The sequence below is a fragment of the Periplaneta americana genome, chromosome 16, assembly GCF_040183065.1.
Source record: "Periplaneta americana isolate PAMFEO1 chromosome 16, P.americana_PAMFEO1_priV1, whole genome shotgun sequence".
In the NCBI taxonomy this organism is placed as follows: domain Eukaryota; kingdom Metazoa; phylum Arthropoda; class Insecta; order Blattodea; family Blattidae; genus Periplaneta; species Periplaneta americana.
In genome coordinates, this window is record NC_091132.1 from 54935605 (window position 1) to 54958286 (window position 22682).

The 22682-nt window shown below is 36.0% G+C and overlaps 1 protein-coding gene across 21 annotated transcripts in view; it reads left to right on the top strand.

Annotated features, from left to right (window-relative positions):
• Positions 1-549: 549 nt before the first annotated feature.
• LOC138716285 (uncharacterized) overlaps positions 550-22682 on the top strand; it is a 96294-nt gene continuing 74161 nt past the window's right edge. For 4 of the 21 annotated variants that reach the window (XM_069849198.1, XM_069849203.1, XM_069849196.1 and 1 more), the window contains exons 1-3: positions 554-924; positions 15049-15186; positions 20936-21030. In XM_069849198.1, coding sequence (XP_069705299.1) covers positions 837-924; positions 15049-15186; positions 20936-21030 — 321 coding nt within the window. In that variant the 5' untranslated portion in view covers positions 554-836. Of the gene's footprint in view, positions 925-15048; positions 15187-20935; positions 21031-22682 lie in introns of all 21 variants that reach the window. The other 17 variants (XM_069849204.1, XM_069849209.1, XM_069849206.1 and 14 more) reach the window with 8 other exon arrangements.

Here is a 22682-nt window from a genome sequence, read left to right on the forward strand (position 1 = left end):
AAAGACATCCAGCGTTTCGGAGCTACATGTCTGCTACATCACAAGAGAAAATAGAGAAAGGAAAAAGGGAAACCTATGTGTTGGATCCGTTATCAAGATATTTTCTTCAGCACGTGTAGGTCCAATGCTTTGAATATCTTTTCTTTAACAAACAGAACAAAGTTTATCTTCCTTCTATCGAAACTAGAGGTTGCATTATTTTTAAAAGTACAAAATCTTGACAATATGAATATTTGTCTGGAAATATGACTGAAGTGTTTATACGAGAGTACATTTAGCTTATATCTTTGATAAGATAGGTTAGACTCCGCTGGAGTTAAACATCCACTTGTTAAATTGGCGATACAGGAGATAACGCAGATAAAAGAACATATGTATATTGAATACCGGGATCCTGTAGGCATTTACACAGGGAATGTTTGAATATCCTAGTTTAAATAACTAGGTAGAAGGTCCACGTTGATCAATCTTGTGTGGGAGGTGCTGTTACTGCCAGAGATACAGTGCAGTTCGTGCAGACCAGTATTTCATATTCACGAATATTTCTTCATCGTTTGTGTTATCAAGATGAGGTTTTCGAATAGATAATCGAATTGAAATGTTAAGACGACGAAAGAAGTGACATCTATAGAGATAAGCAGAGATAAAGACTTTGTTTTATTCTTTCATTCTTTGGCATACAGTCGATCTCAGTTGATAAACGTATCACTATATCAGTGGCCTGATAGATATTGCACAGTTATGTCGCCTTTTCATCAAGTAGTGAACTGATTTCAAGTGATATTTAGCGTGTGCGTTGTAAGTTACTGTTTTGTGACATCAAAGAAATTCACAAAATGACTTTCCAGACTTGGATATTCAACGTGTCTTTCATATTGAGTGTTTTTACAATATTGGATACTCCTAACCTCGTCTACGGTGCCGGTAAGTTACTGTAATACCAGTAAACATACGGGCTGAATGAAGATCTAATATTATAGGCTATGTATAGAAATACCGATAATAGTATTTTAATACAAAGTATTATGTAAATCGTGAAGATATGGAGGAAGATTCGCAACGAAGTGAACTAAGACGACGGGTTGATTCCATGCTACGTTGTTAATTTAAAGTTGAGTGTACTTAATTAATTCGGGCATCCAGAACCGAGTCCGTTTATCCTGTTTAGTGAAGCAAACATGTCCGTGAAAGCCCGTAGTTTGGTTGGTTGTTAAGGCTCCCATCTCACGATACAATCGACACTAAGCAGCAGCAGGAATATCAGACTTCGCTGCGTCTGCGAACCGCACTTTCGACTGAAACGGAACCTTCAGACGCACTAAAGAAGGACCTTAAGGCGCACAATCGTAGGAGGGACCCTGCAGCGCACGCACTGACTAGAAGTATTCACTATATTCATACTGATATTTAGTTTACACGAGTCTTAGCCTATACTAACTACATAGGCCTATTGGTTTACAGTACACACATAGGCCTACGTTTCAAGTCTTACATTTGTAAGGTATTGAAGCCTACTTTACTTTTTCTACAGGGACATCATTTTATTTTTACTTCAATTGTTATTGTACCTGCTTTTTTGAATGTACTTCACTCCCACCCCTTCTACTAATGAAGTTCAACCGTCCTCACACAGATCCAATACCGCATATACAATCATAGTAGCCTTACGGTCATAGCAAACAGTACGTTCCAAAAATATATTCGCGTTTTCCGTGGCGAAAGAGCTTTCAATATTGAATCATTTTCTCACAGGTACTGTAGTCCATTTGCCTACGTTGCATCCCTCACCCCACCTGCTTCTATTCGCCTCTCTGTAAAGGCTAGTGACTGGGCTGTCTTAGCTCTTTTCTGAAAACATTAATTCCTGTTAGGAATTGGACGTCCATACATACCCATACAATTGTTTAAAATAACTTAAATAAAAGGACCTCGTTAAGTAATTAACTGTTACGTGATTTCCCCCCTTTCTACGACCCTGCGACATAACCACTTGGACGGACAGTAGATAGCATGTCTGAGTAATTTTATCTTTTCGGATGGGGCAGAAGTGGGGATTGAAATTACAGTACGTAAGGTACTCTTTTATAGAGTAGGTAGGCCTACAGAATTATTTCAACATGAGTTGCTAGTACGAAGGACGAAACTGGTAATTGGAATTAGGTACAATAGTCTATAGTGCGATAATATGCACATTGGAACTGAAGCCTGTATCGAAATGAACGGCCACCATTTTCAAAAATGTGTTTAAATATCCATATTATGATTATTTTTCAATTTAACTTTAGCCTCTATAGTGTACGCTAATGTGCAGTAGACAGTATAATATACACTACTTAATGAATACGTCCGCATGGACAGCTCAGTTCGTGAGTAAAAACACTCATTGTTAATACAGTACTGTATTTTGATTAAACAAAAACCTAATGAAAATTATCAAACTCAAAAGCGTGATATTTCCTAGTTCACGCAAATGGATGAACTACTTTTCTTTCCTCCTATACCTAGTAAAGTGATTTGTTTGTATATTACGCCAGTCGTGGAAGGGGGTAGCAAACGGTGTTTCCTGTTCTCCTGTTGATTGAAAGGTATAGCCAGGTTAATATTAGAAATGTTAGTAAAAATAAAATAATGTCCCTGTATAATCCAGCTATGAAGCATATATTCATGACAAGATTTTCTATCACAGTTGAAATAATGGACTGAACCTACTTTCCAATCAATTCACTGGGTATAACACATAGCGAAAATGATTTTTAATACACTCTTCACAGAAATATTGCAAGTTCCTATAGCTTCATTTACGTAGAGGTAAATCTTCACGGTTTTACGACGTATTTTATAATCTGGATTTCAATAGTAAAACAGCCACCGTCGTAACTCTGACGGTAGCACGTTTGTCTGTTGATTTGGAACTGCGTTTGGTCGTAGGATTGATTCCCGGTTGGATTTTTCCGAGGTTTTTCGTCAGTTGTAACATGAATGTTTGGCAATCCCATGGCAAATAATAACCAACTAAAAATAGTGAAATACATACAAAATATGAGTTAAACTCTGGGAGGGTACAATCAATTTATACGGCATATAGAGTTGTTAGGGGTAAAGATGGTGAGCACTACAAAAATGTTCGCTTCAGTTTTATCATATATTTCTTTGGACGGTGTGTTCCTCCGGTGTGTGTAGGAATGATGAATTGTCTCTTACATCTCGAGTACTGTACAGAGTCCTCCATATCTGAAGCTTTCCTCGCACTGCAAATTCAGCGGCATTTTCTGTTAACACGGTTACCGCGAAATCAGCCGCCGTTTCAAAGGTATAACTATAGTTTCTAAAATCTGTTTATCAAGGAAAAATGCTTATGAATCCAAGTGCATCTTACCTGTGTCACAAGAGATGTTCTTTCTACTTAAATACACTTTTGACGTCTCCGAAGATTGTTATGAAATATTCGACTGTACTCTGCTTTTAATACAGAAGGTTGGTTGGCCCTTTGTACACCCTATCCAGGTTGAGTCATAAGTATGTTTGGAAACCGCGTGAGCTTGCTCCTGGATCAAAAATAAGAACAATTCCTTATATTGAACATTTGACGGAAAATGCTTATTTATTGGAGAAATGGTCATACTTTGTTTTGTTCTTTTTTTTTTTTTTGTGTCACAAGTACATATTTGGAAACTTGTCATGTAACGTTTACAAAAGGTGCTCAATGTGTCCTCCTCCATTGTTTACACATGCCTGAACACGACGTACACTGGCGAATTCGCTCAAACACCATGTCGTCACGGATCAATTGGCATGTATTTTCACCACGTTGCAATAGCTCCTCTGCATCATTCATTGGTGTTGCGTAGACGACAGCCTTCAAGTGACCCCAAAGGTAAAAATCTAATGGGGTGAGGTCGGGTGATCTGGGTGGCCAAGGCACAAAACAAAAACAGTGTACTTCTGTTTTGTCTCTGTGTTGTTTGTAAATAAACACTGGTACAAAATCAAATAAAAAAACAACACAATAATATGTTCCAGTACTTATGAAAACAAAGTCACTATTACTATTTTTTTCAATAAATAAGCATTTTCCGTCAAATTTTCATGTAAGGAATTGTTCTTGTTTTTGATCCAACGCTCCCGCGTTTTCCGAACATACTTATGACTCACCCTGTATATGCGATTGTTGTCCAAGTCTGATAGGTGAGCCTGGTGAATCCAACGCTGACATATGGACCATCCTGCCTCAGCCCTTGGTAGAGCCAAATCTCGTCCGCATACGAGTAGCTTGATAAGTCCAAAGCCCTTCCTATATCAACATCGGAAGCCCAGACTTCACCCCAGCCTATTTGTACTAAGTTATTGCAGATCATAGATGAAATGGGGAGAAGTGGAGAGTGTTGGTGGTTAATACAGAAGGAAACTTCCCGCTGAAATTTCATCGATCTGTCCAACTCCATTTCGAGGCGGGACTACTTTACCTATACGATGTTTCAGAACTAAGTTGACAAAAACAAATCTAAATAAACGAATATAATTGAACACTAAATACAGAACTACACTAAAATAATTGTATTTAAAAATGTTATAGACCTAGATCTTCCTACTTCTCTCGTTTTTGTTCTTAAAATTTCGTTGAGACAAGGACCAATGTCGTCACGTTCATTAAATACTTATTATTGTCTACGTTTCTGCTGGAATCCAATAGTTCTAGTACTTTCCACAATAAGGAATGTGAAATTTTAATTTGTAGTATTTCGTATGTTGCAAGCTTCGGAAAAATATCGTCTGAACTGGGTATAAAGCCTTTTTATAAAGCAAGTAGGATTGTTCGTCTTAAAGCTTCCTGATTAGATGTGTTCAATGCTGCAACTGGAGAGTCGCGAATATATATATATATATATATATATATATATATATATATATATATATATATATATTCCAGATTCATTTTCTTTCATGTAACTATATACCTCAATTTTAGAAATACCAGTCGCTTTAAAATGTTCTCTTCAAAACATGCCTAACAGAAATTGATTGTATTAAATTCCTTGCATTGTCACATTCCTTTGAAAAAAATATATAAACACGACATAACTTTCTTAGTATCGGAACTATGTAATGTCCTCTACCACCTATTAAACAGAAAGTAATTACTAAGGAACGTTCTTTAGTTGTCTGGGCCGTAAAGTACAGACTACACATAATATAGCTCTTCAGCTGGTCTTGTCTGTTCGGACTCAAAGTAGTGACTTGGTAATTCGTAAACACAGACATTCGTGTACGGTAATATAACAGAAAGAATTGAACACATAAATAGCCATAAGTAATACGTAGACTTTACGACTGGAATGTTAAATTATATTACATAAATTGCACAATCACAGAATTACTCTACACATTTAGTTCTATTCAGTAAAAATTCTATTCATCGTATTCTGCTGTAGTGTTACAAGCAATACAATGAATTGCAATAATATATTAATATACATCCTTAATTTTTCAAAAGAAAATTTCATTCTATTGTCACTCAAGCATGGTTTATACTAGGCATGGGCATAAGGGAGGGAAAGTATACATGATCGAATTCACTCCTTCCACAATATTTTGACGTAACTTTTGTATTTACATCAACGGGTAACTACATAAACTTGCCTTCTATTCTGTTTAGGAATGTACAAAACTAATGCGACACGCTATTACATTAAACATTTCAAATTAAGTAAATAGTACGTAATGTAGGCATTCATATTGTCATTATGAATTAACACTCATTTTAAGTAATCACTTATAAGCTCTAGATCGCCTGTAATGTTTGGTCAGGGCGAGTCTGCCTATATTAGAATTAATCCTATTACTACATAAACGTAAATTAGTACTGTATATAAACGAATATATAAGATCTCGCGCTCAGAGGGGTGGAGTTCGAGGTTTGGGGTGTCCTACAAACCACAAATTGTGCTAAAGATGTTGCTTTGCTAATTATTCAATATGAAGTGTTGTGCACTATACAGAACTATTACCTATTAAGTACATAACCTTCTCAGTGATCACATGTGTCTGTAGAGTAGTGTGTTATAATTCTGATGTTATTTTCATTGATTTAAGTACGTTGTAATGTGAGAGGATATCGAAGTTTCACATTATTTTGTTATATTGGTTGGACATTAATAAATAATGTATCTCATTTTGTAAGTTCTATATACTAAGAGAGCATTCGCTTACATAATGTATGTAGGTCGACTGGGCGAAGCGCGACCGGAGCGAAGGCCATACAACATGCGGCAAACCGTTTCGCGTACGCTCGGCAGTTTTATTATTACTGAACTTACCTTGAATATAAGAGGTGTTGGAAATGATGACCTTTTGCTGCAAAACATCTCTGATATCTTTTAAGGATTTAAGAATTTTAATGGCTTCATATGCTGTGGTTTTAGAAACATCAATTTTTTGCGCCAGATGTCGGAGATATTTTTATGAGGTGTGTTCCAATCTTTCTCATATTTCATCCAGTTTTTTCTGACTACTTCATTCAATTGTGGGTGTATATTTGTGACAGGTGATGGATGGGTTAACATATTTCCTTCCACTAGGTGACTAGGACATTGGTGGTCAGGCGCACAGGAATCCCTTGGAGATCTGTGGATAGGCTTCAATGGCCCGTGAAAGTCACATAAAAATTGACATGTAGGCCTATATTCACTATATTAGTTTATGGTAAAAAGCACTAGAGTATCTAAAATTTTTGTTAATTTTTTAATATCTTTCTAAAAAGGAGTTGATAATCTTCATCAAATTTTCAAAGAGGTCCGTGACTTAGAAAAGATTAAAAATCAATGTCCTATTGGGAGTGACAAAAATATTTTATTAAGTTTACTCTATTTCAATATATGTATTATCAAATTAGAGAGTTATATTTATAATATTTATGTGCATTATCTACTTAAGAAAATATTTTGCTTTATGCATTTTCTTTTATGTTTTTTTTGTCAATAATATTTAATTACTCCATTTCAATTTATTGTTTTTTTTTTCAAATTAGAGTGTTGTTTTTACAAAATATTTACATTACATACACAACGAATTGCTATCATTATGATTTTGCCTTATGCATTTTATTGTATGTTTTGTTTTCTGTGTTTTGCAATAAGCAGGGACATGTCTGGAACAATATTTCACTTTCCTAAAACAATTTAAGCCTACCTCATTAAGGCGGAGTGCTTTATATTTTCTTTTAGTTGCATACACTCATCTCGAACAGTATTATTATATGTTTGAGCATGCCTGGAATTGTGATATCGCTCAACATTATGTTTTTGCTATAATAGTGTATCTACATACTAAGCATTTAGCACATTCGCCAGTTTAAACTAAAAGAAACTGTTCTTCCATTAGGAATTTTGTGGCACTTTAAGTGTAGTTTCTGTTCTCTTCCTATCCACGGTATTTACAATATTCTATTTTAAATATCGTGGACCTATCCATGTTATAAGCCGCTAGGGATGTTACTGCTTGGTTACGAATATTACGATAGGTTTGAGTGCGCAACAGTTTCTGTTTACATTTAGAACAGGTTTCCTGCGCCCGCCAGTTTACTGCACTGGACGCCCACTAGGCGATATGCCCGCCATGGGTACAGCCCGATTCCCACTGTGCTTGTTTCTGTGATGGAATCCAAGCTGGCTGCGCTGATGCAAGACCGTCTCCAATAGGGATATCTTATGCGAAGTTTTACCGCTAGATGGCAGGAGCGTTCCATGCGGCGCAACATGTTGTAGGGCTATGTTATGTCATATGCTACAGTTGATTACGTTTTCCCGCTTGTTGGTTTTCTATGCGTGTCAAAATTATATTTACAATTACTTTGTATAACCTAGTAAAATTGAACATAATTCAATATTTTCTTACCTCATAATTTAATTTACAATAAATAATAACGTAAACCTGTATAATATTGAGCGATTCCCCGAGATGGGTGGGAAAATCTGCAGTATGCAGAATATAGGTACGAGTACATTGAATGTTCATGAACCTAAACGAAAACTTTGAGAACGAGATGCACGAATAAAAAAATTGGAACTATGTCGAAGGTAAATATTGCCCTGTTTAATCATTAGTATTTAAGAACAGTACGCTAAAAACAGGATATGGAGCCACCAATGTGGTTTTTTATGGGGAAGGGACTATCGAGATTGAATTCCTTGTATTTTTTTCTGTAGCTGCAGAAAGATCAAATGCAATTTTTAATAGGATGATATAATATGATCGCAATAGTATTACGATTAGTCGTACGTTTTGTAGGTTAAGGACATGGAGTTTTGAATACTATGTAGGATGATTTTGAAAATTTGAAGTTAAAACATGGTTTTAATAACTAGGGTACAGTACATTAAAAACAATATTCACGAAATGGATTTCACTACGGATCGTCCTGGATAATAAACATCCTAGTTCATCGAAAGTTTACTGCAGGCGTAAACTTCGGAGACTCCTACAAGTATTGCATATAATCTAAGCTAACATAGCTCGCTGTCGAGGTTGCGTATGTTTTTATTAATTTTTCTTTTTCCTCTTCCAAAATGAAACTGTAATCAACACTATCACTTACTTGAAGTAGTTACTTTCGAGGCGCAATTTAATTACTTATATTTTTTAAGGTTTAAAGCACATATTCAGAATATTTCGGGACCTGATTGAAGACAAAAAGCTTTCCCTAGTTTTTACATATAGAAACATAACAAAAATTTGCCATTTTTAGTTGTTTTTAAGAGTATTTAATATACTAATACACTACGTATATCCTCAATGTTTATATACCGAAAAACAAATGCACACGCAAAGCGCATCCCTCAAAGTACACGTGCCCTATCTGTTGGTGCTAGTTCAGGATATCCCTATACTCAGTACTCAGACCTTAATACAGAAACAAAAATGGCCGCCGCTGCGGTCCAAACATTTCCATACATATAGACGATTCCGCCATATCCCTGTGTCAAAATAGTTATATTTTTTGTATTTATTAAGTTAAATTACTAAATTTTGTCTTAAATGAACGTCCAGCGTTAATTTATGAGCAATGTTAGGTTCAATTTCAAAGGCGAGACAACAAGATAAGTACGGTACGAATAGAAACACATTGCTGAACTTGACAGTGCAAACGCAATCTGAAAATAGTTTTTAATAAGCTGAAAATCATACCCTGAACTCTGTATAAGTTACTGCAGTAAATGCAAAATAGTTGTTGGGCATACAGAAGGATAACACATACTCAAAATCAATAACACAATTAAACAAGGTCAGCCAATATTAGGCCTACTAGGTCTACTAATACAACTACTACTGCTGCTGCTATTACTATTACTACTTCCACTATTATTACTACGGTAACACTGCTGCTGCTGCTATTACCGGTACTACTACTGAAGGCATTACTCATTCTTGCGTAATGTAGTGTTAACTATTTTGTTTTGACGTGATTACGTTTTAAAAATTAAACTGATATATGGGGCACCAGGACGGAAACGGCGATGTAAGAATGTAGCGTTTGCAGAGTAATTCACTGCAATACTATAACTTCGTGACAAAATAATACGATTTAAATAACATTTAATGTGGTCTCATTCGATCGGGTATACTATTACGATGCGATCGTGAACTTGGTGAGGGTCTGCGGCGATTGATGGCCATTTTAGGCGTGCACGAAAATTTACGGACAGTAGGCCTATAGCCAGATTGCGAATTGAATATTTTTTCTTCAGGGGAGAACATTAAAATTTTAATCGTCGATAAAAATACTGTCAATAATATAATTAGCAACGTTGGCTGACTCGTATTGCTGTCGTGCTCAAGTTAAAAAGGAAGGAGAATCATTGTTATGTTTTGCCTTAATAATATAAAATACGGGAACTATACATTAGGCACATTAACGTGATAAATGTTGTCCCTAGCAGATACAAATTAATACTTTTCAGCAGACGACTCTATATTCTCCAAGTGGTGACAATCCTTGGCTTCCTCCCGTCAACTCGCATTCTGTATTAGGCCTATATCGCGATTCCGATGTGCTAGCGCCCTGATTTTGGTGCCAAACGAAAGATCTCGTCTAGATCTGTCGATACGCATTCATGTAAAACCTATGGGTGCATCCCCGACACAGCCACACCCATTTTTTCTAATTGTTTTTTCTCTAATTGTTTATGATGGTATACGGAGTGATTCACGAGGATTTACCGTCCCTTATGGAGCTTATTTCCGAAGACATTCTGAGCAAAAAATATCATATACGCATTTGTCCTAATCTCAATATTTTCAGAATTACATTCATTATAATTTGAAGTAGTTTGTAAAATACCATTATTCTTGAGTTTTAAGGGTAAAATAATATTACAGATAAAGAATGAATTATTCAGGAGTATCATTTCTTGAATTAGCTAGTATTCTGAAGCTAAAAATGTGTTGTGAATTCCATAGTTGCTTCGTACAGATTCTTTTTTTTTTTATTTTTAACCACAAAATTGCATTTTCTTAAGCATTTATTATACCAATTGTTACAAATCACGCCACTCTGGTAAATTCTTTAAGACTATACGTTACTTACTTACTTACTTACTTACTTACTTACTTACTGGCTTTTAAGGAACCCGTACGTTCATTGCCGCCCTCACATAAGCCCTCCATTGGTCCCTATCCTGAGCAAGATTAATCCAGTCTCTACCATCATATCCTACCTCCCTCAAATCCATTTTAATATTATCTTCCCATCTACGTCTCGGCCTCCCCAAAGGTCTTTCTCCCTCCGGCCTCCCAACTAACACTCTATATGCATTTCTGGATTCGCCCATACGTGCTACATGTCCTGCCCATCTCAAACGTCTGGATTTTATGTTCCTAATTATGTCAGGTGAAGTATACAATGCGTGCAGCTCTGCGTTATGTAACTTTCTCCATTCTCCTGTAACTTCATCCCTCTTAGCCCCAAATATTTTCCTAAGAACCTTATTCTCAAGCACCCTTAATCTTTGTTCCTCTCTCTAAGTGAGAGTCCAAGTTTCACAACCATACAGAACAACCGGTAATATAACTGTTTTATAAATTCTAACTTTCAGACTTTTTGACAGAAGACTAGATGACAAAAGCTTCTCAACCGAATAATAACAGGCATTTCCCATATTTATTCTGCGTTTAATTTCCTCCCGAGTGTAATTTAGATTTGTTACTGTTGCTCCAAGATATTTGAATTTTTCCACCTCTTCGAAGGATAAATCTCCAATTTTTATAGTTCCATTTCGTACAATATTCTGGTCACGAGACATAATCATATACTTTGTCTTTTCGGGATTTACTTCCAACCCTATCGCTCTACTTGCTTCAACAAGAATTTCCGCGTTTTCCTAATTGTTTGTGGATTTTCTCCTAACATATTCACGTCATCTGCATAGACAAGAAGCTGATGTAACCCGTTCAATTCCAAACCCTCTGTGTTATCCTGAACTTTCCTAATGGCATATTCTAGAGCGAAATTAAAAAGTAAAGGTGATAGTGCATCTCCCTGCTTTAGCCCGCAGTGAATTGGAAAAGCATCAGATAGAAACTGGCCTATACGGACTCTGCTGTAAGTTTCACTAAGACACATTTTAATTAATCGAACTAGTTTCTTGGGAATACCAAATTAAATAAGAATATTATATAAAACTTCTCTCTTAACCGAGTCATACGCTTTTTTGAAATCTATGAATAACGGATGCACTGTACCCTTATACTCCCATTTTTTCTCCAATATCTGTCGAATACAAAAAATCTGATCAATAGTCGATCTATTACGCCTAAAACCACACTGATGGTCTCCAATAATTTCATCTACATATGGAGTTAATCTTCTCAGAAGGATATTCGACAAAATTTTGTACGATGTCAACAAAAGTGATATTCCTCGAAAGTTACTACAGTTAGTCTTGTCCCCCTTCTTAAAAATAGGTACGATTATGGACTCCTTCCATTGTTCTGGTACAATTTCCTTTTCCAAAATTGCAAGTACAAGTTTATAAATTTCGCTAGATACTGCCCTTCCACCCTCTTGTATTAATTCTGCTGGAATTTGATCAATACCTGGAGACTTGTACATTTTCAGATTTTCTATCGCAATTTCGACTTCAGAAAGTGTGGGTTCCGGTATAAATGGCTCAGTAGTTTGTATTTCAATTTCGTCTCGATCATTTCTATTTGGCCTATGTATATTTAGTAGTTGCTCAAAATAGTTTTTCCATCTGTTCAGGATTGAATGAGAGTCTGCAAGCAAGTCACCATTCTCATCCTTGATCACGTTTGCCCTTGCCTGATATCCATTTTTAAATTCCTTTATATCCTTATATAAATCTCGAATGTTTTTATTCTTACTATTTGTTTCTACCTCATTCAGTTTTTCCTTCAAGTAATCTCTCTTTTTATTCCTAAATGTATGACTTGCTTCCCGTCTTTCATTGAAATAATGATCTCTATTCTCCACAATTGGATCCTGTAAGAATTTCAATTATGCCTGTTTCCTTCTATCTACTGCAATGGAACAATCTTCATCAAACCACGGTTTCTTTTTCTGAGTTTCATGATAACCTATGCTCTGCTCAGCTGCAATTTTGATATTATCTCGGATATTGCCCCACACGCTATTAGCATCTAACTCTTCCTCAGCTTCTTCAGCAGTTGCTAAAGCACCAAACCTATTTGAAATTTCAACCTGATAACGTTGCTTAGTTTCCTCGTCCTTTAATTTCAGAATATTGAATCTACTAATATTAGCTTGTTGCTCTACTCGCTTGGCTACTGATAGTCTTTCTCTTAATTCTCCAATTACCAAATAATGGTCAGAATTACAGTCTGCCCCCCTGAAAGTTCGAATGTCTACTATACTAGTGTGCCTTCTTTTATCTACCAAGATGTGATCTATCTGGTTATGTGTCATTCCGTCTGGAGAAGTCCACGTATACTTACGTATATCCTTATGGGGGAATGTTGTACTCTTGACAATTAAAATTTTTGATGTGGCAAAGTTGACTAACCGAACTCCATTGTCATTACTACGTACGTGCAGGCTCTCTTTTCCAATAGTTGGTCTAAAAATATCCTCCCGTCCTACTTTAGCATTGAAATCCCCCAATAAAACTTTCATGTGATATCTAGGTAATTGATCAAAAGTATGTTCCAATTCCTCATAGAAGCTATCCTTTATATGGTCGTCTTTCTCTTCTGTAGGGGCGTGAGCATTTATAACTATGATGTCGCACCATCTACCCTTAAGTACTAAATACGATAACCTGTCACTGATAAATTCGACCTTTTTTACTGCTGATTTTATTCTTTTATGTACAAAGAATCCTGTTCCTAATTGGTGATTATTGTTTCCTTCCCCATAATGCAATAAGTAATCGCCTATTTGTGATATGCCATTCCCATCTAACCTAACCTCTTGTACTCCCACGAAGTCTATTCTATATCTAGCTAGTTCTTTTGCTACTAATGTTACCCCTCCTGTTCTATAAAGACTAGTTACGTTCCATGTACCAAATCGTATAAACTTTTTCCTTTGCTGTGGTCGTGCCGGAGAATCAGTCCCGTTCCGAGGCTTACTGTTAGGTTTCGTAACAAGCTGTTTTTTTACGGTGATGGGTTGTTAGCCCTTCGCCCAACCCCCAAGCTGGAGGACCACCCCTTATCGGCTGTCCACGACTGCTTATTCTATATTCGCAGCTACCCTCCATATCTGGAGGCCGTCTCCTCTATCCGCAACCTGAGGACGCGCCATGCCGTGGTGATAGGGACCCACAATACATGTACGTTAGGATGCATAATTAAACTGTAAAGAATCAAGTTTCTAAAGTTGTAGGCCTATGATTTGTAACAATTTTTGTGATAAGAATGATATAATTTTTAGTTAAAAATTGAAAAACAAAATCTGTACAAAGCAATTCTGCAGTGCCTGGGAAAAGTGACACAAGTCAGTTTCCACAAACCTTTTTTGATAATTTGACAACTTACGGAACATCTGCTCGCTTGGAAAAAGAGACATAAGTATTCCTCCCATTACAATAATTAATACAGAAAAAAAAAATCAAATCGACATAAACCAGTGTAAGTTGTCAATAAATTATCAAAAAAGGTTTGTGGAAACTGACTTATGTCACTTTTCCCAGGCACTGGAGAATTAACAACACATAGGCCTATTTAGGGTCAGAACACTAGCCAATTAAATAAATGACACTTCTGAATAGTTCATTCTCTATTTGTAATATTTTTTTACCCTTAAAACTAGAAAAAAAGTATTTTACTAACAACTTCAAATTAATGTAGCTCTGAAAATATTGAGATTAGGACACATGTTTATATGACATGTTTTGCTCAGAATGTCTTCGGAAATAAGATCTGTAAGGGACGGTAAATCCTCGTGAATTACCCTGTATACTGTAGAATATTGCAGCAAGTTTTTTTAGTTTTAAGTTATGCAAAAAATAATTTCGAACATTTGGCAAGAAGAGATTAGCCGATTATTTCAGAACAATCTTCGGAGATGTCGAAAATATATTGAAACAGGAGAACACTTTAAACATCTCTTGTGACACAGATAAGATGCACTTGTATCCATTTCTAAGTTGTTTATAAACATTTTTCTCGCTAAACATATTTTAGAAACTAAAGTTGCTACCGTAGAAACGGCGGTTGATTTCGAGGTAACTGTGCGAAACGTATAACAGAAAATGCCGCTGAGGGAAGCGTCATAAATTGAGGATCCTTCAAGTGGCTTTTGAGTCAGGTGAATCCGTTTAACCCTTGCAAGCATCGCTTTCTAGTGGTTGTTGTATATTCAATATTTACGGAGAAATAAGTGGAATTCCTCCTGTAAAGAAAACAGAAGCACTCCAGGAAAACCTGAGCAAAACACTTTCTTTATCCACCATAAATTTCATATGCCCTCGTCAGGATTTGAATCCAGGTGCCGGAGCGGGAATGTAATATTCAAGCCGTTCGTCTAATTTTTCGCGTGTGTAAAATGACTTTAATCATGTGTTTTGTTAACAGGTTGCACAATCACAGAGGATGGAATACCTTATGACTTATCGAGTGGTACGGCTGTAGGATTGAAACACATGACTGATACTGACCTACCGGGTTTACTATATTCCTTTCCAGTCGAGGGAGTGGACAAATTTGAGCCAAGTAAGTAATAATTTTGCACTATAAACACTGTTATCACAGTCTAGTATTACAGTCACGAAGCTCAATACGCAGTAAATATGCATCCATAGATAGTTGCTAACCACTAGGATCGCTAATATCGCCTAATTACAGACAATGCGAAATAGTACCGGCACAGGCAATTGTTCCTAGCATCCACACAACTCAAGCTTCGTGACTGTATATACTAGACTGTGCTGTTATCTCGGTTTTTTATTCTATTTATTTTTTGTAGACTGAGACTGCAAGATGCTTATTCTCATTAATATGATAGCAGTTTTCAAGAGATAATTATTCAACAATACATACTGTACGATTTTTCAAGAAACAGGATATTAAAGGTACAATGGTCCCCCTCCCAAAGAAAAAATGGCCGGCTGGAATTTTCTAAGTCTCAGAAAAACGGATTTGAACATGCGCGGAAAGGCCTTAGATGAGTTCACAAGAGAATAAGTTATGTTTTTAAACGGCTATCTCTTAATAGTTTCAATCTAGATTTACACTCATGAAGGGTAAATAATTTCTTTCCAACATTCTGTTGTAACAAAGATGGATAGTGGTTTAAAAAATCAATCATCATAGTTAGTTCGAAATGCCTCTTGCTGTAGATAAAATAACCACGCAAATTTTCAGAGTAAGTTCTTCGTGTTGTAAGTAATGTCATTAATTTCAAGAGGTTATTCTTTGAGATATTTCAAATAAAAGGTTTGATACAATTTTGTTCGTTTTCGCTTCCTTTTACAGAAGAAAAATGTTTTATACGAAACATTTCATAGTATGTTTTGCGAAAGAAATTAATTTTATTCCCAATATGCTAAGTCAATTTAAGAGAGCAGTGTATTATAACAAATGTAACATTTTAAAATTCCTTTGTATAACGAAAAGTTTCATAAAATTACATTTGTTCGGATAAAACTTCTACACATTTGAAGGATAAAACTAAAATTGTTTCAATAATTTATTATCATAATGCACTGCTCTCTTAAATTGACTGAACATATTGGATATTAAATCAATGACTTCCCAAAACACGCTGTGAAATATTTCATATTAAACAATTTTTATCTCGAAAAGGAAGCAAAGACGAGCAAAATTGTTTTACACTTTTTTTGTTTGAAATATCTCAAAGAATAACTTCCTGAAATCAACGACATTACTTACGGTTCACTGTGTATAACAAAATAGTTTAATACCATAATGGTGGGAAGTTCGTAGTTTTCTCAGAAAAAAAAAAAGTATTTTTTTTTTTTTGCCAAACTTTTACATCTTCTAATTTGATAACTACTGCGAATAGGATCGTGATTTTTGTCCACGTCGATAGAATATCTAATAAAGAATTATTTATCCCTTTGGTGTATTTCAATAGAATGGATGATTTTCGTGTAAGTTTGATTTAAAAAACCACACAATTGAATTTAGCGTGCAACGAGAAAAGGTTGTATCGTTACAGTCAGAGAGAGAATTGGAGAGAAGTTTACCGCATTGCCTAACAGGCTAGAGTTCGTTTCCCTCTTGCAAAATATCACGAGGACAACCAGCATAGTGTGTGTTAATATCTTGGCAATCTTCATACCGATTTTTTATATTCAGTATGGGTGTGTATCGAGTATCGCAATGCTAAAATGTACGAGCAGAAAATATCTCGATTTTTTTAATGCACGCTTTAACATCTGTGGTCATATCATGTGTTTAGTATCTCTAGGTACATCAGTAGGCCGTTGGATGGAATCACTATTAGGCCTTCTAAAAATTGGTCTAAAGTTAAATGTCAATAAATCGATTTCTATTAATATTGAAAATGGGGAAGTTAGTAGAAAAGGACTTAGTACTTTATCCTGATACTCTTATAAAAGGTATTGAGCGAGAGAAAACCATGAAATATTTAGGGGTTTCTTTCAACGAAGAGATAGTTTGATCGAAAGTTATTTCTACTAAATCTAAAACAGTGATCTTGAAAATCTAGTCTCCACAGCCATGTTACGTCCAGATCAAAAGTTAAACTTAATTAATCACGAAACGTATTTTACGTTTTTTATTGGTTTCAATGTGCTCTATCATTCTCTTCAGTTTGCGTGGTTATTTCACTTCCACCCTATATTTACTTAGGCAAGTGTCCTTAAGTCTAGATCTATGATCCTTTCGGCATGAGTTCGAATCTGCATCGTGACAGAATTATTTAATTCCATTTTTTAAAATCTTATCTGTGCAGTACAGTATGTCCGAAAAGTCGCTGTGCAGTGAAATTTGACTTACCGGTACACTTATAGTTACAGTTCCTACAATATATGTAGAAAATATCGTTCATTGACAGCCAAATATGCTTGCACACGCCTCTGCATGTTGACGATTACCTTTCCCAGGGTTTCTTGGTTGATATATTAGATGTTGGCCTTTATTGTATCTCGCAGTTCTCAAATGTATGCGAATTGCCTTGGATAATTTCTTGCAATTCATGAGATGTGGACTGTACCATATTTTAAATTAAATCTGACATATCTGCCGAGAATCGCACACAGTTTGAATTAGTTACCATAATAAATTCATCAGCTGTTGCAAGGGATGCATATGGCCAATCCTTTCAAATCCTGGACAACGCGTTTTAATATGTAAGAACAGTTTAGTATATACAGTCACGAAGCTCAATACGTAATAAATATGCATCCATAGATAGTTGCTAACCACTAGGATCGCTACTATCGCCTCATTACAGACAATGCAAAATAGTACTTACACAGTCTTTTGTTCCTAGTACCCTCATAAACTCAAGCTTCGTGTCTGTATATACTAGACTGTGATGTAAGTACACAGACATTTCAGGAGATAGTCCAAGCTTTGAAAAAACTTTACCATTGTAGTTTAATTCTACAGTTATTTTTAAATGTCGTGTGTTCATATGTGCCAGACAAAAAATTGTGTGGATTTAGAAACATTGAATAACTTTATGATGTCTTTACTGTGTTAACTTTTTCAATTTACCTAGTTTCGAAGTACACTCATTCTAGTACAAGACATAACTCTTCACAGATACACATCATGCATAACGTGGCCCGCCGAAGTGGTGTGCAACTTGAAAATGGGTTACAGTCCTGCCATCTATGCGGAACCCGAATCGCGCAAGCGAAGTGGGTAGGCTTTATATACATACAGTTTCGAAGAGGTATCCTTCATTGTCTGAAGCCTAATGAAGACACCGCGCATCTTCTGGTTTCCTGTTGTGGTGGAGTGTGTTCATCAGGAAATCAGAAGACAGCGCGGGATCTTCACTAGGCTTCGGATAATGAAGGATACCACTTCGAAACTAGTCAGCCAGGTAAATTGCAAAAGTTAACACAGTAAAGACATCATAAAGTAATTCAGTGATTATAAATGTTAAAGGAGTGTATCGAAAAATGTATAAGACATTTAGAAGGGCTAAATCACAAGGAATGAAAAATTATGAGACCAGAGTTCGATCCACTAGTCGAGTGACGAATATTTAATTAACCTTTGATTATTGATTATTATCGATTAAGAGACCTCATACCCGCCTTCCTTTAACACGATAACGAGTAAACCGAACGTTAAAACTTTAATTTTGACGCGAACAAGAGTCCGGCCATTTTTTTCAGTGGGGACGACGACTGTACTTGTAAAGTAGAGACAAATTTGAAGCGAGGCAAGTTGAGGCCAAACAAATGACGAAGTATAGACAGAAAACCTCAAGCAGTATCTGATCTGAGATATTCGACATTAAGGCGAATAAACTTGACTGTCTTTTTCGGGGCCGGAACCCGGGACGGACTTTTGCACTTAGGCGTACATTAGGCTAATTCATATGTTCCCTAAATGCGATGATAGTCCAAGTACGACAGGCGGCCAAGATGGCATTCGTCAATCCGATGCTGACCGATGGGCCATCCTGCCTCACCCTACAGAATCTGGTATCTTACCCAGAACACGGAGCCCGAAGTCTTTTCTATATCAGCATTGTAAACCCCAAGACTTCACCCCAACTTATTTTTAACTATTTCAGAATATAAATGAAACTATAGACAGGTGGAGAGCTTTGGTGTAATTGCAGAGGAAAAAGGAGTGTCCCGAGAAAAACCATACACATCTGCTTATCTATCCAAAATCCATTATATCCAGGATGGGAATCAAACCCGGGCCGTCACATCGTGTATTGTAAAATACATTTCCCGAAGACGATGATTTAGTGGCAACAGTAATGTGTTGTTGATGAAAATAATAGTTCTCGTTTTTTAAGTAGCTATAAAATTTAATTCTGTACTTACAATTTCAATAATTTGTGCCAGAGTAATGGATTCTGGCGGTGAAAATGAAATCAACTAATTTACGATTAAGTCACCACGGTGGTCTAGAAGCTAGGTCGCTGGACTTATTATCCTGTGGACCCAGGTTCGATTCCCGGCGTACCCCCGATTTATAACTTGTGTAGGGCAAGCTCGTGGTCCAGGTACAGTAATAAAAGAGTTTTCTCCGGTTCCCCTGTGGCATCTCAACAAAACTCATCGTCTCATCGCGGGTGTAACGTAGACCAGCCTCTCATGGTGCACCCTTGGCAACGACTCTGTCGGTAAATTGGTCTACAGAATTGGCTTCATATGGGTGAATGACGAACAGTCAAGTATCCGCCTTTAGTAAAAAGAAAAAAAATATATTAACCGCCATCACCAATAACAATTTGTAAATCACTGTAGAAATGTTTTCCGCACGAAATGCAGGAAATCACATTTTCAGAAATGTTATCTTTTTACACGTTCGTAGAAAATGCATTTTTTTATAGAATGTGATGTCTGTCGTCACATTAACTAAATTCCTGTCGTCACATTAACTAACTTACTTTCCTTTTACGGATTATACAAACGCACATGGAGAGTTCGCGCACTGCAGTAAGATGACAACTTATGTCAAGTATCACGGCAGCATAATATCTTTCGCAGAAAATGTATGTTTAGCTCTGGATTTTAACTGAAACTCAGAATATGGCTAATCTGTGCTGTTCTTACCTTCGACAATATCATGATAAGGCCACAACAGAAGAATAATACGGAGATAGTGGTAGCAAAAAACAATCTTAAAACTCAGATTGCTAGGCAATCAGCTAACAATACTCTTCTGTTGAAAGCGAATCCAATAAGACTGTGTAAAGTACCGTATTTCCTCGCAATGGTGCCGTAAATTTCCAATCACTTTCTGATAGCAACTGCATACTGCTTCAGTAAAAGGCGTTGTCTCTGGGCGATGACATTTATTTTCTTCAGCACCTTCTCATTTGGGCAAGTAAAGTGAGATGAATGCGACAATTGTTCGGCACTACTTGCCTCTTGCCTTGCATCAAATTTGTCTCTAATGTCCTACAAACCTTTATAAAACAAGATCTATGAGGAGGATTGTTCTGAATACAGAATTTGAGGCACACTTAATTTGTGATTGTTATGGTAGCTTAGATAGTGATTCTTTTGTATCTTTACTGGAAACAAAATTAAGGAGTGCCCATTTTTCTTTAATATTCATTGCAACAATTTATTTCGTTACACTATTTTTACACCTTAAAATCTCATGTTTGAATATGTACTTCCATGAATTCGGAGACTTTAATGACTGAAGATTGTTTACTTATGGTTTTAAGTAAAGATATTGAGAAAATAGTGTATCATAGATTTTTAATGTAACTTAATTCTGTATTGCAAGTATAATTTTGATTTAAATGCATTTTTTATTATTAAAGGTAATGAACAGACGTTATATCTGGATTTTCAATACAATAAACCAAACCTTGACATATTTTTAGTGGAGTCGTATTCGGAGTTTGAGGAACATCAGGTAAGAGATATAAATAAATACATTTTTATACGTCATGTTGAACTATGTAGGAGATAAGCAACACAAAGCAGGGGATTGCCTGTTAGGGTGAGGCAATAATGGGACTTCGAGAGCCCTTGGTCGTTATAGTAGCTCTGAAGGCCTAACAAGAATTCTGAAATGCGGCGAAAACTGAAGGTTAAAGGTAGTTCTGGATGTGTTAAAGTGACAGCCCCACTACCAGTCTTAACAGTCTTCAGATTGGTAGGCTAAACCTGTCATAGGGAAATCTCGTATCAACTCAAATCTTACGAAGTGATAATACCCCGATTGATGACGATTTGTTGACGACCACAGCTAAGAACATGGACAGTGCATAAGGTATTGGAGATCAAATGACAATAGTGAGGAGCTTAAATGGAACTCTAAGAAGATGAAAGGAAAAGTACAAAGGAACTATATGGTTATGTTTTATTGTTAGTTAAATCCACCAAGAAAAACGAGAGCCATCAGGTATAGCCATTTTATTAAACTCGAAGTTGCAAAGAGTCCGTAGGTATAACTTTATCAATGATAAAATGATACAATATTGTAAATGTATGCATTTGTTTATTTATTTATACTGGCAGAGTTAAGGCCATACATTTTACCAGAACACAAAGTGCACAAGCAGTGAAAAGTTGCATGAAAGTTGCTAGAAATTATTTAACATTTATTCCAATACTAGCTAAAAACACCAGGCGTTGCTCAGGTTTTCCTTTTTGCTTCTTGACTTAAGGAGATCTCAGCAATTCAACTATAGAAAACCAAAACGAATTATTGTCTTTACTAAGCTTTCCTAGTCCCTAAAGATTAATCTTTACATAGCGTCACTTACATGAATTAATGACCTTAGCCAAAACGCCTGCCAATATTAACACAATTATATCTGTATTATCATGTCGTGAATGTACAGTAGTATGTATGTTAAGCCTACTGGAAAGAACAATCTGTTAATTTTTAAAATACGCTTCTCTCAAAATATTATCCTTCAAGTCCAAAAATGATTTATTGCGAGATTGTATTGTATTCTATACATAAAATAAAAATGACATAATTAATATACAGTATTATGTGTGTTATTTTTCAAGTCGTATTTAAAAAGTGGGTATGGCATAAGCAGGCATAAAGCAGACAAGGGGCACAAAATTATATATATTTTTTATTTGGATAGGTATTGATTCTCTGATATGACCGATAAAGAGGTAAATTTTAACTCATCATGATACCCCAAGGGGTTCAGACTGGGAACAAGAGAATTCCCTATTTATCGTCAATTGTCTTCAAATGTTAAGCGAAAGCACACATAGATAGGGAATTACATCAAATTTGTGTCAGCACAGCTTTAGATCAATGTAGAACATTGAATCAATTCTAAATGGATGTAAAGGAACCGAGAGGATGTTTTTGTTTAGTGAAACTAAAAGACAAAGCTAATTAAAAGCAAAAACAGTAAGGCACATGATAACATCTTTTCTTTTTGGTGCCTGATCTTCAACTGTATTGGATATGGGAATGACGGATTTGAACTGGAATGCATCAAATCCGCCACATCCAGACAAGATTGATGAGAAATAAATAGATACATAGATAGATGGATGGATGGATGGATGGATGGATGGATGGATAGGTGG